The 15,962-nt window shown below is 37.6% G+C and overlaps 1 protein-coding gene across 1 annotated transcript; it reads left to right on the top strand.

The window, feature by feature from the left end:
- Nucleotides 1–362: 362 nt before the first annotated feature.
- LOC103696070 (protein POLLEN DEFECTIVE IN GUIDANCE 1) lies at nt 363–14,702 on the top strand. Its single transcript, XM_008777589.6, has 11 exons — nt 363–1,385; nt 3,977–4,128; nt 4,696–4,799; nt 5,504–5,592; nt 5,683–5,756; nt 5,833–5,983; nt 6,065–6,232; nt 11,418–11,515; nt 11,627–11,749; nt 14,006–14,074; nt 14,163–14,702. Exons 1-11 carry the CDS (start codon nt 821–823, stop codon nt 14,361–14,363), a joined length of 1,794 nt encoding a protein of 597 aa, XP_008775811.3. The 5' UTR covers nt 363–820; the 3' UTR covers nt 14,364–14,702.
- The last annotated feature ends 1,260 nt before the right edge of the window (nt 14,703–15,962 follow it).

Here is a 15,962-nt window from a genome sequence, read left to right as displayed (position 1 = left end):
AGACAGATGGCGAACCAGAGGAAGGAGGGAGGGACCGCCCATGATTAGTCCCTTCTCCCTCTTTTTATAGTGGACCCTTTTTAATAAAAAAAATGTTTAGTTTACATATCGAAAATTTAGTTACAAGAGGGAGCCCGGTCTCAGAAACCTCTCTTAGCGTGCATAAAAGACAGAGCATATATGTAGAAAAAAGAGAAATTCATCTAACTGTGAGATGTAATTTTGGTCCTTTTTTTTTCCTCCCTTCGTCCCTTGGGTTGTCAATATTCTACTTTTGATATAGTCTTCTACATCTATGATTAACTTTAATAATTTAAATTACTGGCGGGTCTCTCTCCCATTTGATGAACTGATGCGCCAAGTATGAAAAATGGATTAGTGTGATTCACGAGATTGGCATAATTTAGGGGTAGATCTTGGTATTAAATACCAACGTGCTTATCATAAGTGGCCTGAAAACTTCTTCCCGATTCCAAAATTGAGCCTCAAAATATTTTTCATCGAATAATTATTTACTATTTCTAATTTTCTTTTAACATTTCCGCAGATTCTTTGCGTCCTCCATGCACAAGATGGAACTTGGACCTGTAGATAATTAATATCGGCAGAAGGACGTATGGAATAATTATTCCCATAAAGATTTTATATAAGGCGCCCCCGGCGGTGGCCGTTACTTCTCGCTTCGCAGGTGCTCCCCCCTAAAGTCGCCTCCCCGCTGTGAAATCGCCAGCGCCGTGATCCCCATCTGGGAAATTCTAGGGTTTCTTCCTGGTCCCCTCGTCCTTTCCTCTTGATCGAATTCCACCGGACTCCTCCGCCCATGTCCATCAGATCCGGCGGGCGGAAGGTGTCCTTCGACCTCCTCGCCAGCGACAGTTCCGGCGACGACGGCGGCCTCTCCCTTCGGCCGGCCTCCGATCCCTTCGGCGGCGAGTACGGCCGCTCGACCCGCCGGAAGCGGAAATCCAAGGCATCGAAGAAAAGGAAGTTGGCCGAGAGAGCGGCGGTGGCCGGGGATCCAGGCTTCCTGGCAGGGTTGGATCACCAGACACGGCCTTTGGCCGAGAATGGTCACTGTGAGGATGGGATGGGATTCGGCGTCTCGGAGAACAGATCGGTGGTGGAGTCCGTTTGTGAGAACACGGTGGTGGTGCCGGCGCCGGAGCCGGAAAGCTCCCAAGGGAGCTGTGTTTCTTATGTGGAATTGAGGCAGAGGAACGTGAACGGGAGTGTTGGGGATGAGCCGAGGGACGAGGAGACCAGCACAAGGGTGAGTTCTGCAGGACCATGGAGGCCAGAATCTAAAGGGAACATCGGCACGCTGGCGAAAGAGGGGTCCTTGGATTGGAATCGGGTCATGGCGGAAGATCCAAATTTGTTAGGAGGTAAATCCACTTGCAAGTACTAAGCCTGTTAAATTGTTTGTTTACTGCAATTCAAAAAATTCTTGCAATATCAATTAGTTATTGGCTGATCACTCAACATGATCAAATTTGTGTTTGATGTGCAATAGCCCCTTAAATTATGCTTCTTGATTGCGTAGAATAATTGAGTGCCAAAATGTTTTGCAGTGCCATCTGGTCGCAGTTCGGAACTAGGGAATTCTTAAGATTTTCAGTTCTGTATGTCAGCTAGCATGGTTGTGGTACATGCTTAGAGATACGGGATTTGCACTTATGGTTGTATGGCTGTAGGGTTGAAAATGGATTGGACATGGATTGGATGGCAATATATACATTGCTTCGTCTGTTTCTATTTGGCAAATATGAATACAGGTGAAAGATTGGAAATTAACAATACGAATACGAGTGCAGAAGTATGTAAGAAACTTATGGGTAGGGATATTATTCGAATTTATGCTTTATTAACTGCAAATAAGTATATAAGCCTCCCAATACATTCTTTTATTATTTTTATAATGTACAAAAAACAAAAGCAATATAATTGCATCTAATTAATCCCTTGACTCTTTAGTAGATCCTAATAATTTTGCTAAGTTACATTGACTATTAGGGTTGCAATCAACCAAATCAAAGATATCACCATATGGAAAGAAAATTAAATTAAAGACAAATTGATGTCTTCTCTTATTTCCCTTCATAGTTCATGACAGCTAATTTAGAGTAAGAAAGCAGTGGAATCAGATATCTGCATATGGATCAGATATCTCTGTATCCATTAAGATTGTCAGATTGCCTAAGAGATGCTAGGCGGCAGTTTGTGGGTAGCCCATGGAGGAAAACATTTCAAGCTATTAATAGGCATGCCTTCAATAGTTCAATCACATACATAAACAAGCACGTGCATATATTATATATGCAATCTTTTTCACCATATATGATATTATAAAACCTACTTTTCATGCTTAAAAAAAATCAAAAATCAGAATCCACAGGAAGAAGGAGAACAACAATAGCGTTACTGCCACTGCAGCAGACAAGGTGCAGGGTTACAACTAGGTAGCTAGTAGGTCCAACTCCTAACAGGAAGTGGTAGGAGGAGGAGGGCATGGAAGCGGCAGCCAACAAGCTGTAGATCCACAACCTAGACTTGTTAAGAAGAAGAAGAGGAGGAGGAGGAGGAGGAGGAGGAGGAGGCAAGTCGAGTAGAGGCTAGCAAGTAGAACTAAAAATAATAATAAAAAAGGAGAGGAATGGGTAGATGAAAATTTAGGAGTAGAAGGAAAAGAGGAGAAGAAGAAGATGATGATTGGTTTGAAGAAGAAGAAGAAAAAAGAAAGTGAGAGAGAAAAGGGTATACGCAAATGTGGCACTAGTGCTAGCCACTGCAGTCACCTTTGCCACTTGCCAGTACCAGTAGACTTGTTGGTAGCTGTTGGTTAGCTCACTGGCTACTGCTAGGTTTGTAGTAGTCTTCATTTCCCTCTTTATGGTGCATATAAGGATCAAAGAGAGGAAAAAAGGGGAAAAGAAACCCTTAAAAAGTACAGTTTAAGCAACCTTGGCTAGGCAAACGTGCCAAATTAAGTCTGTGGGCCCCTTTTAACAATGTCGTTATCCTATTTGTATCTGCTTTTTGTTTTTTATTTTTGACAGAAATATGGATATAGTTATTAGTTCGATGCTATAATTTATAACCATATCCAGGTAGATTCGGAGACATAAATGGATCCATAAGGATATCATCCAATCCATTTTCACCACTATATGGCTGTCATCCTTGTAATGTTGGCACTTGATTGCACTCTAGAGAATAAGAGGAGCGGAGCTTATAATGCGCGAGAGCTGTTAAGATTTTCTGATACCTTTTTTGTTATCTTTGTCCCTTCTGATGTACTTAATTAGTAAATGCCTATTTGAAAGAATGAAGTTCTAGAATCTGTGTCAATTCTCATCTTCTAGTCTCTGGATGCATTAGTTCAAGAATGGCATTGCTTAAGGGGCCTGGGTATTCGGAGGGCCATGTGGAATTTCCAATGAATCCCACAGAAAGTAAAATGAATTTATTAATTTAAAAAGTGACTTGTTTCATTCTCCACAATCATGTGAATGTTGTTTTTCTAAAATAAATATTGTCTATTGGTTATGCGTTTTCTTTTTATTTTTCTTTCTCGAGATGAGGGGAGATCAACCAACCCATTTCATGGTCATTCTTACTTTAAATGCCACCTTTGTTAAGTGAGTAGTAACTTTATTTTCTCATTTTGGAAACAATATGTTATGTATCTAGATATGGCAAAGCACGTTGGCAAATCTTTATATTATTGTGATTCTAATTTTAGTCAAAATTGGATATCAAAAATTTTCTATACAGTAAATCTATTAATTGAATATATGATTATTGAGCTAATAATATATATGTATTTTTCTTTCACTTTTGTACTCTTCTAATGCTACTTGTATACTAAAATTTAATAAACTTTGTTGCATACTAGAACAATTCCATTTATTTACCTTTTCTTATCCACTAGATGCTCAAAGTGATACATCCATTTGCATTTATGTATTGTTTGCAGAAGTCTCATCGTCAGACAGTTCGCCCATAAAATACTTTATAGGAGAGATGTACGGTGGTAATTCACTTAGAAGCACAATATCTACTGGGAATGAGAAGAAACGACAGGGGGTCTATAACACTATGTTCCATGTTCCATGGAGATGTGAACGGGTACACCTGCGCTTCTGATATATGGATAGTTGAATTAGTTATGAATGACATAGACCCAATGTTGAATATTATGTCTAGCATTATACTTTATAGTAATGTTTGACTGGAAATTCTGAACAATTTAATTGATGGAGTAGATATCATATGATTCCTTTTGTGGTGCTGTACTTGCACAACTAAATTGCTGCTGCTAATTTAATATTCTGCACAATTTAGCATGGAGCTACATAGCCATGACTCATGAGGTATTATCATAATCTTATCAAGGTTAGAAATCTTGACCTTACTCCATGTCATGCTGCATTGACCCATATCAACATGGGGCTATCTTCCTGTGCAGCGAACCTTGAGTAGATATGGGTAGACGTACTGCATCTTGTACCACACTGGTTCATGAATGATATGAGGGCATACTGCAAGATTTCAAACCGATGATCTTGTCAAAACCATTTAAAAAGTTGGAGGAGTCAGCTAAAGTCGTTTACTTTTTGTTGTAATGAATGACTTTGTAATAGTATAATCCTTTGTTAGGGAATAGCACCTCTGACATTAATTACTATTTTGCAGCTTATTGTTGCAGGCTTCTTTGTCTGTTTGGATTCATTTCTGTCATTGCTAACTATTATGCCAGCACGAATTGTTATGACCATTTGGAGGGTGCTGCACACCAGGTGGGTTGCAATCTTTTCATGTTAATTGGTTCTCTGGAATAAAAAATTGTGCTTGTGGGCCATAAGTGTATGTATGTGTTTTTTTTGTATTTTTTTAATTACTACTTTTATATTTGAACCTTTAAGATGTAGTTTTCTACATTTATGCTTTTATGATGTATGAATGGCATCATATAATCATTAGGGATCATAGGAAGCGTATATTCTCTTAAGTTGCACATAAGAAACCATTCAGAGTTGACATCAGTAAAGAGTCAAACAAAGACATGTCCTATGTAGAGTTTATTGTTTTAAATGTCATTATTAGTAGTACCTGTTCTTGAAGGTTCCTCCTTTTTAATTTCCTTTGCACTCATCTGTAGTAGCTCCATGGCATATTTAGAAATGTCAATTCCTTGCCTCAGCAGGATACCTACTACCTATAGACTGCTGGAAGTTGAATTACAACCTGCTTCGCAAGTTGTTTTCTTTCAACTGTTCCATGCATGTCATGCACTTATAGCAGTTCATCCAATTACCTTCCAGATAGTTTGATCTTTAATGAAGCATAGTGAAGCATTAAGGGCAGTGTGAAGTAGGTGTGTACTGCTTTATGTGATTCTTTCATTTCACTCATTTTTCTGCTGTGGATCACTATTCTGTTGATGGTCCTGATGTTCACCAACTTGTAAAAGCTGCTCATTAACCTAACCTATTCATGGCAGGAAGTTTCAGAGGCCAAATGCTGCCGAGTTAGCAGATTTTGGTTGTTTCATTGTGTTGGCTATAGGAGTCATTCCACTACAAATGACAGGTCAGGCAAAACGTCTGTCCTCTTCACATTGCTTCCAATATTCTTTCTACCTGTACATAATCCCTCTGTACTTGTCTTCTCGTGCATCAGATATCAGTTTAATATATCATATCATACGTGGACAAGGAATAGTCAAACTCTATGTGGTATACAATGTCTTGGAGGTGAGAAAATAAAATATATAATTTTGCTAATATGCACCATATGAATACTGATATGAATTTTTCAAATTCATGACAGATATTTGACAGACTCTGTCAATCTTTTGGCGAAGATGTTTTGCAAGTTCTGTTCAACTCTGCAGAAGGGCTTTCAAATTGTTCACCAGAGAATATGATATTTCAACTAATGAGATTTATCTTGGATGAAACAATAGCCATCATTGCATTTGATATCCTTTATGAAAAAAAGCTATTTTTTATTTTCATTTATTGGATTCATTTCTGAATTGCATTTCCTTAACTAGGTATACTTGTCCATTCTTTCATCTTATTGGCTCAGGCTATCACTTTATCAACTTGCATTATTGCCCACAACAATGCTTTGCTGGCTTTACTGGTGTCAAATAATTTTTCTGAGGTTAAAAGCAATGTATTCAAACGTGTTAGCAAAGAAAACCTTCACAGTTTGGTATATTACGGTGAGTTAGTTTCTTTCATTTTCTTTTCTTCTTAATTCACAACCAGTAAGAGGAAAAGTGGCGCTGGCATGTTATTGTTTGCCCATTGTGAATATATTGTTCTAAAACATTAGTTGTAGGTTAACCTTATGTCAATCATTGGTAAAGGCAACCATTGTCACAGACACGAACTTGGTGACATCATATGTAAATGTATATACACATCGTGGATTTAGTTGTCATCATGTTTGTCACTTGATTGGGTTAATTGGTCATGTGCATGACAACTATGTGTCTTGCAGTGAAGTCATCAATAATTTACCAAAAAAACCATTAACAATTCACATTTGATTGCTTGCAACCTAATAATGTTGCTTCAGGGTAATACAATTTCTTGCATGAACGGAGTGTTCACAACTGACAGAGAATCATATACCTTCGTGCACTCTATCTTCCATTGCCTCACTGTCAATACACTTATTGGTCATTTTTCATGCAAGTTTTTCATTGGTAGTTACTTAAATACCTTGCGTCTTATGATTATAAGATCCAGGCATGCTTTTTCATAGGTGTGTTAGTCTATGTCTTTTGCATCACTCTCTCTTGCTGATAGGCCATTTTATGATATCTGCATTTGATTCCCCCTTAAAATGCCACTATTCAGATCTTGATTGGTTTAAAAGGACCTTTATATCTGCCATGTTCAAGTCAACCAACCATTCCCTTAGATTGTAAAGGTGATATCTAGATCCTTCTAAATGGAACAAGAACAATCACAAGCTAATCATATAGAGCAAGGTTTTAGATACTATGGGATGGGGCCCATCCCATTTTTCAGTGCAATAAAACACCTCGTGTCCCAACACTCAGGATGGTAGATGTCTTATCCCATTCCGATCCACCTAGCTTGTCCCATTTCGACACTTTAAATGGTGTCCCATCCCAGCTCTTAGGATGGCGTGACACCAATGAACAAATAATAAGACAACAAGTAGCGGGGGGAGGGAATAAAGGGAGATAGTACTAGATATGTAAGAGGTTAAAATTGGCAGTAGCAGAGGTCATTATTTTGCTTGGTGTTTAGGCTGTTTAACATGTCCAAGTTAAGCATTAAAGAGTGGCTATGTGTTACTTTTTATCATTTATCATATTCCCTTTTTCCCCTTGTCCTTGTAAATGTTTGCTCTTAAGAGTTATTAGTTTGCTTGGATTTACGTGTGTTTTAAATGAATTTTCATTATTATATTATCTCATGTGGAAGCGAAAATATAATACAAAAAGGATCTATGAATTTAGTGAGGTCAAATTAAATTTCAGGTTGTTTAAATTGTTTTCATAATCAACAACAAAATGAATTAACTGTGAGAATATTTGTTACTTGTAACTTCACGCGTGCTTTGATGTATATATGGAGGAATTCCATTATAACATGTTATAATGTATTTCTTTATTGAGCTAAAGATTCTATATCAGTTTGCCCTTTCGGCTTCTTATTTTTGCCCTAAGAGAAAGATGTGGTTTCCTGTATCAAATTGTCCACTCTCGCTTGCTTTTGCATGAGCACTAGCTCCCCGAATTCCTTCTCTCTCTGGTTTGTAAACTGATTCTGCAAGAAAAGTGCATAGCCAATGGATAGGTTTCCCTATTTGTCAATTTATTTTCTAGGTTTTACTCTAGGCCCCTCTCTTGCATAATATTGCCTTGGCCGGGGACTCCAACTTGATATAGAGGGCTAATGGTAGGTTGAGAGTCAATTGTCAAGCCAAACATTCTCAAACTTAAATGGTTTATTTGTTGGTCTGTACTCTGTAGAGTTTAACCCAAACAGCTGACAAAATGGTTGTCAATTAATGTACTAAAGCAGGATTTCAAGTGCTGGCTATTCTAGTTTGTGCCGGTTGGCACATACGGTATCAGGCTAGTACCGGCACCGAGATGTCTGCATAACATCTATTAAATTCTTCTTTTTAATATTTTTAGCTGAAATGGCTTGTTATTCATTCCTTCATTCTTCGGCATGGAAAGGCACATTTTCCGGTTGGGATGGCATGTGTCGTGCCAGCACACATCCAGCACAAGTATAGTCACCGGTATTTGAAACCTTGTCTAAGAGATGGATGCTACTTTTACGTTGCAATTTTCTTTCTTTCCCTGTCATCAAATTTCATTCAAAGCTTAAAAAAACTTATGTGGTTGCTTCTACAATTATTGCATACTATCAAATTATAAAACCAATATGGTAGGTATCCTACCCCCTAGCTTTTCAAGACTTATGGTGGGCCCCTTTCTTGGCAAATGTTGCTTTTGCCGGTAGTTCAGTTTCAATTCATAGGGTTAGCATCAAGTTGATAGCTAAGAGTCAAATGCCCCTAAGTACTGATCGATTGGACTTTGACCCAGAAGACTGATGTATATCAATGAACTGCCAATTGGCGGTTGGTTACTCATTTTTGCATGGCAGCAAATAACCTCACCTAGCCTTGTTTTATGGCATTCCTCTTGTTGCCATTTCAGCATTTATATTCTTTTTATGCATGGCAGCAAATAACATTCTCATGGAGTCAACTAGATCATGTGTTTGTGTGCCATACTTTTTAACATCTCATTTTGATTCTTTTAGCTATGTGTCTCTTGTTCTGTTGGTCAAGGTTGAACCTTAAGATCAAGGAACCACATACCAAGCATTGCTAGTATAGTATATGATCAGTATGTATCTGTTTTGGGCCTTTTGGCCAAATCCATGCAGTTTTGGCATTTGAAGTGATATATGATCGCTTCATTGTTTTGCTAGCTTGATAGTCCATTTTGGTTAATATGCTCTTATTGGCTTTAGATGGTATGCACAATTGCACATGCTTCTAGTGTTTTGACGTCTGAACCTAAAATAGTCAAGAAACCACACAAATTATGTTTTTTAAACTTACCTGCACCAGTTTTTCCTATTGCTTAAATTTTTTCTTAGTTTTCTCTTGTACTTACTTGTCTTTTAACATGTACAATTTAGCTGGTATTTCCAACCCCAAGTCATAGCATTCTAGCTAGTGTACTATCAACATTGATATGGTACAAGTATTGGTCATAACTGATATGCACCTAATACTGGTATCTGGACCTAATGGTTTTTTTCTTTTATGTGTGGTTTCATTCACAAGATTCCAGTCTATCTCCTTTACTAAATCCTAATCACAAGATAAGTACTGATGAATTGCACATTACTATTCAAGAACCACTCCAGAAAAAGCTCCTAATATTCATTTTATATTCTTGTATCTTTGGACCTTATGCTAGATTCTTGCGGGCATCACATAAGAATCTGAATTCAACCTTTAACAAATAAACATCACTAGTTTAGTTACATTTGAAGGTCTAGATGTATTTGCATACCTTCAAATTTTGCATACACATGCAAAAATACTTCACCTTTGCAATATAACTTGCAGTTGTAAGTATGAGTTGCTTGATTCCTTTCGTTGTCCCCCTTTCATTGACTCATACACGCAACATGTATGTAATGTATTTATTTATCTATAGATATGAACATGTATATAGGCATGTATATCTACACATGTGCGTGTATTGGTAGCTTACATGTCTATATATTTAATATACACATAAATATCAAGGAATGAAGTATTGGTGCCATTGCCATGGCAGCTGTCACAAATCATGGCATTTCAAAAAAAAAATCAAAAAAAAACTTTTGGGGCTCGTTTGGTTCGCGGGAAGTATTTTTCCTCCTAAGAATATGATTTCTGGGAAGCAGATTCCTAGAAAGAGGATGCCTAGGAAAGTACTTTTGGCATGTTTGGTTGACCATGGAAAAGTGACAGATTTCCAAAGTGCTTATGTTTGATTTACCATTCACTTTCCTAGGAAAGTTATGTATAATTCCTATTATACCCTTAATAAAAATTATGTCTTTAATGCCTCTTTAATGCTTCTTTAATGTTGAAGGGTCTTTTGGGGAAAAAATAAAAAAGGAGTAATTTCCACCTCATGGGAAAGTAACTTTCCATGTTTCTCATGGAAAAGACTTTTCCATGAAATGTGGGAATCATATTTCCATGGGAATACAACTTTCCCATCTCTCTCCTTTGAAAACTCCAACCAAACAAGCGGCATCTCATTACTTTCCTGTTGACCACACTTTCCTCCCTTCTTTTCCCACGAACCAAACGAGCCCTTGGTTTGGTATGGGTGGTACCAAGATGTATGCAGGGTTGTGCCACACATGTATGCCGAATGTTAGTGCTAACTCATCTTGGCATGGTACAGTTGGGTCAGATTGGCACTTGCATTCTTGATACACGCACATATTTATGTATGCATGTCTTCAGTTTGTGTGCTCCATTGGTTTTGAGTCATCAAATTTTCTAGCAAAGATTTAATGTTTATCATGTAGTCCAACTCTCTCTCTCTCTCTCTCTCTCTCTCTCTCTCTCTCTCTCTATTATATATAATATGTAATATGTGTGTATATATTGTCCACTCTCCTCCTTGAAGGTTAAGGCTTCAATCCTGTTGGCACAAAATCAGTGATGGAGATTCTTTATGGAGGATCCACACCATTGATCATGATTTACATCATAAAAATTATGTATGAGCCAAAATTCATCTTGTTCTGGATATCATTTGCCTATGCATGAAATGATCCAAAAATAAACTGTTTAATGGTTTGATATGATTTGTTTCATGATTTACAGTATGGAAGCATCTAAATCTATTGGATTCTGGTTTACACGTTATATGCTGTGTATATTATGATCAATGCTATGGATTATCAATTTATTCCTTGTCATATAGTTTAATGTACTAACATTATAACTATTGTCCATTTTTGTGGCCACTTGATGCATAGGTAGGAGGACAAACACATGCTTTTTCAGTTTGTAGATACTTTCCATGATATAAATAATGATTAACAGAATAACGGTATCAATCTTCAAATTAAAACGTCTATTATTGCTTCAGCAGGATTGAGGCCTTCATCCTTTTGGATGGAGAGTAGTCACTCTCTCTCTCTCTACACACACACATAATATACGGATACATGCATGCTTACATACACACATACACACAAACATACATACATACATATTGCGTATTTGACTGTGTCCACCTACATACATATATATGGCAAAAGAAATAGTCATCTGATTTCAAAATCTTGGACCTTACCTTTTTCACTGCTGATTTTCATATCCAGATATCATTGAGCGGTTCCACATCACAACTTATGTGTTATTTGTCCTATCTCAGAATATCTTGGAGGCAGAGGGTCCCTGGTTTGAGAGTTTCGCTACCGTAAGTTTGCTTTTTAGTATAAGCATGGTTTCCATTACCACAAGAGTGAATGCAATGAAACTTGTCTTATTGAACTTATATCACCTTTTTTTCTTAATTTTAATCCCCCAGGATGCCCTCCAGGTTTATGCGTGTGAAACATTTATTGATACGATCAAGCATTCATTTCTTGCAAAATTTAATGAAATAAAACCCAATGCATACTCTGACTTTCTAGAAGACCTTTGTAAACAGGTAAATCTACAATTTCGTCACTACTAAGTTTCTTTGCATCTATCCATCCTAAAATTAATTACTCATTCTACCTTTTCGGCTGTGGAATGTTGTTTTCTTAACATATCCAGCTTAGAAGCTATATCAGATGTGGTATGTTTGATGGAGTTATAATGCCTCAAGAGTTAACCTTTCTGAATGTATATGTAGCTATGTACAGGTAACATAATGTAGACATGCTAACTGAGTCCTATAAGTACTTTTGGCAAGATCATCTTGATAAATCTAGGGGAAGTTGTGGTATATTTCGGGTCAATTATGGAATTATTTTCTTAGAAGTTTTAAGTTGCAACCTATGGGTTCCTATGTAATCAAAACCAGTTCCTCTTAGCTCTTTAATATTAATTTTTGGTTGAAGTTAATGAATTTTTTAACAGAGGTTAGTGCATTGAGATGACATGTTACTTCCAAAGCCTGCTTGGCTGTCTGTGCTATCTCCCTTCTTTGACGGAAATTGCTGCAGGAAAGCAAGTCCTGAGTAGTTTGTTCAGAGTTGTAATCAGCATAAGTTGGGACTGGGGATCAGAATGTGTCTCGGGACTCATTGCAAAATTCCTAGCACTATTCTTATTTTCTGTTTTGCTTGGAGATTATATGTGCAGGATTTTGATAACTAATCCAGCTATCCTCAATTTCAAGTGAAATGATTAGCTGTAAAAAAGTTCACATAACCTTGTCAGCTAAAACAATATATATGATAACTATTTAAAGAGAAGAAAAATGTTCATAGCGTTTGGTGCGGTCTGAGCAACTAATCCTTTTAGAAGAGCAATGCTACTTTTTTGCCGAAACACAATTTTTAATATTGAGGAGGTTCATGTAGTCCATGTGGTGGACTCTAATTTATCATTTTGGTGCATGAAATTGATTATATGAGATTACACATTGGAAAAGAAAAATAGAGAAGTTTTAGAGAACCAACACCAGTCTCAAGAAACCAGCCCGGGCATTTGCTAGAAAGTAATTGGGGGTTATATTCCTTCCTGAAAGGATGTGATGTAATCCACTAATATATAATTCAGCCTTTAGGTCGTCTGAATATTTTGCCTGACTCGCAATAATCTGAAAAGCTTAAACTCCAAAAAGTTTCTATCAATTGTCGCTAACAGCCAACTAATCAGTGGCTGTTAATATGCCAATGAATGGAGCAGTCTTTTTTTTTGTGTGTGAATGAAGAATGGACCTGGTCACTGTCTTTTATTCTTATTAAAAAATAAAGAAACTTCATCAAAAGGAGCAAAAAGTTCAATATTTACTAATCTAGGTTTCAATTTTTATATCATTGTAGGTAAACTTGTTCTGATATTTATAAATGCCATGTTTTCTATGGGATTTGGGGGTTTATTGGCAAGACAAGAATATGGTGAATGCTTATTGGGGAAAGCTTTTAGAAAATGGAAATAGAAGTGAAAGAAAAAGGGGCAAGGTTCTAATTGAAACTGATGGCCGAAGAATATTATTTCTGATCCGTTTCTTAATTTTAAGTATCTTATATGAGGATATACTTTAGAAGTAGACTTAGGTGAATGAGACAAACAACTGCTTCATGTGTGTTTTGTGATTAGCATGTCCACAAGACTTGAAGGAAGGTCTTAAAAGAACAAAATGGCATGCTACATTATGTGGGTTTAAATGTTCTGCAATTTGAGTGTTTTAACTTTCAAACATAAAAGTCAGGAGTTGCAGATGTGAGAATGTTAAAGTTGATGCATGGTACAATGAAGCTAGGATGAGAATGAGTAAATTTGAGTCAGAGCGGAGGTTAAATAAATTGGAGGTTTGTGGCAACTGTAGAAACAACCGAGATTGTTCTGGCATGTGCAACTTTGACTTGGCTTGACAACATTGCAATGCTTTCTTTCGCCATCACCAATTCACATCAGTGAATCCTTCTGTTAGATTAATATTCTGACCAGCACTGCATGCCTCTTTTGGCATTTTTCTTCTTTCTGCAAGAATCAGATGAGCACTAACCAAAATTTACTGACTGTTATGGATTTGGCATCTACCTACTGTGCATTAATTTTTGAGGTAGTTGGTTTGAAATTAGCAAAGTCATGCATTTTCCATTTGTGTTGAATAATCTTTCTTGGTCTTCAGCTGGCTAGGCTTTTTTTCATTGTTTTCCTGTTAAAAGAACCTTGAACTAGTAAAATCTTCTGCCTCTAAGGAGAATCCATGGCTCATGGTATGTTATCATCCTGTGATCTTGTTCAGATTCTGAATGAGAAGCCTGATGAGCATCGGAAAGATCTTACTTTCATTCCTCTTGCACCAGCCTGTGTGGTAGGTTATTTGAACTAGCATTTTGGTCCATCAATGACTACTATTTGGCTGTGGTTGTATATCAGAAACCCTTCCTTTCTTGTTGCAGGTCATCCGAGTGCTAACTCCAGTATATGCGACTGTTCTTCCCTATGGTCCACTTCCATGGAGGTTGATCTGGATCATCTTCTGGTCAAGTCTGACCTACATCATGCTTGCCATTTGCAAGATGCTTGTGGGACTGAGCCTTCGCCACCTTGCCACTTGGTACATTACTCAGCGGCTTGAGAGTAAACAACATGTGGACTGATACCTTCACATACATGATTAGAGGTCTGATGTGAGAGAAAGTTCTACGATAAGGATCAAGTCAAGCAGTCCAACATTACCAGCTTACAGATACCGTTGCTCACGGGACACAGCAGCTTCTTACCTTTGTGCATAAAGCATACAAATCAAGATATACATCATTGTGCTCCAGTTCTTATATCCATGGAGATCAAACTCATAGCGGCTTGCTTGAATTTTGCTTTTATATTGCTGCAAGCCCCAGTTAACGATATAGCAGAAATAGTCCTGAGATCAGGCAGATCTGGGATTCCTTTTACCTCTCTTTACCTGAATGAAATAGCGTAATTCTTTGATGAAATTTTTTCCAGGTAAAATACTCAACACATGATACTAGTTTCAACTGTCTCGTTTCTTACTCTTTTTTCCAGGTAAAATACTCAACACATGATCTCGGTTCCCCATAGTCGCCGTTCTATTACGATTCCTCATGTATTCCCTTTTCTCTGAGAGCACCGCTTCGCAAGCATTTTCTATTTTCTATTTTTTAATGCCGTGTCCTGGCCTTGCCATGGCGAACCCAGATTCAAAAATATGTCAGAGCAGCTGCAAAGGATAAACATAATGGTCTGCAGACAAAATCCTCAATATTATATAGTGCGTCTTTAAAGTTGACTCATATTAAACAAATGTCTTTGTTTCCATCCTTGCAAGACTCAAATGTTTGAACCCACTTAAAACAGGATGATATATTTTTCTCTACTATAACCCCGAGAAGAGTGCAAAAAGATTTAGATTCCCAGAAGAGCTAGCTACCGAACGAGCATTGCATTTTTATTTGCCCCCTCTGGTCCCTACCGATCCGTCTAGATGGTCACCATTGGCTATCAGATAAGATGGTTTTACGTGCATTGGTTCATTCACGCCAACATAAATGCATTTCAATCATGCATTATAAGGCATATGTAACAATAGTTGATATCTTTTTCTATAAACTTATAATAGATGATGTTTATGTAGGCTTGGCATGTTCTCATGTTGGCTAAAAATTTGACCAATAGCTCTTAGCTTCATTAGTACCTTCCATTTTATGTGAGAGGTTTTAGGTTCAAACTTCAAACCTAAGTTGCGGCGAATAGTTTGACAATTGTTTTTTTTTTTAGCAAAAAAAAAAAATAGTTTGACAATTGGGCTGGCCCACACGCTTGCCCGGGCAGGCTAAAGCTTGAAGCTTCTTTCCAGATCTGACTCGAGACTGAGCTCAAGCCTGGCACAAAACATAATTGTGCTTAAACCGAATAAGGACGTTTAGGCTAAAATGTTGGGTCAGTTTTAAATAGGCATGACTGGCCCAACAATCTTGACCTCGCTGACCCAAAATGTTCATCCCAACCTGAAATATTCATGGTAGAAAATTCTGATAATAAATTCAGTCCAAGATTGGATTAGGTTCTGGGCTCGAGCTTCGGGTTGGGCTTGGACTGGGCCAAACATCGGCTCGTGCCTGGCTCATGTTTAGGTCCAAGTCTGACTTGAACAGTCTCAGGCCTAGCGCAAGGCTTTACCCAAAGTCATCCCCTCCGGGGCCAATTTCATGTTGTAGCAATGAATAATCATCGTA

This window comes from Phoenix dactylifera, chromosome 5 (genome assembly GCF_051530095.1).
Source record: "Phoenix dactylifera cultivar Ajwa chromosome 5, Ajwa_hap1_PhDact_Kaust_v1.1, whole genome shotgun sequence".
Classification (NCBI taxonomy): Eukaryota; Viridiplantae; Streptophyta; class Magnoliopsida; order Arecales; family Arecaceae; genus Phoenix; species Phoenix dactylifera.
This window is presented reverse-complemented; position numbering and strand designations above follow the sequence as displayed.

Bases quoted from the DNA above. Each gene is read 5' to 3' on its own strand.
- LOC103696070 (XM_008777589.6), top strand. From the start codon at position 821: ATGTCCATCAGATCCGGCGGGCGGAAGGTGTCCTTCGACCTCCTCGCC. The intron at 5,984-6,064 runs ATATCCTTTATG...AACTAGGTATAC, and splicing joins AATAGCCATCATTGCATTTG to TTGTCCATTCTTTCATCTTA. The intron at 11,750-14,005 runs GTAAATCTACAA...GATCTTGTTCAG, and splicing joins TAGAAGACCTTTGTAAACAG to ATTCTGAATGAGAAGCCTGA.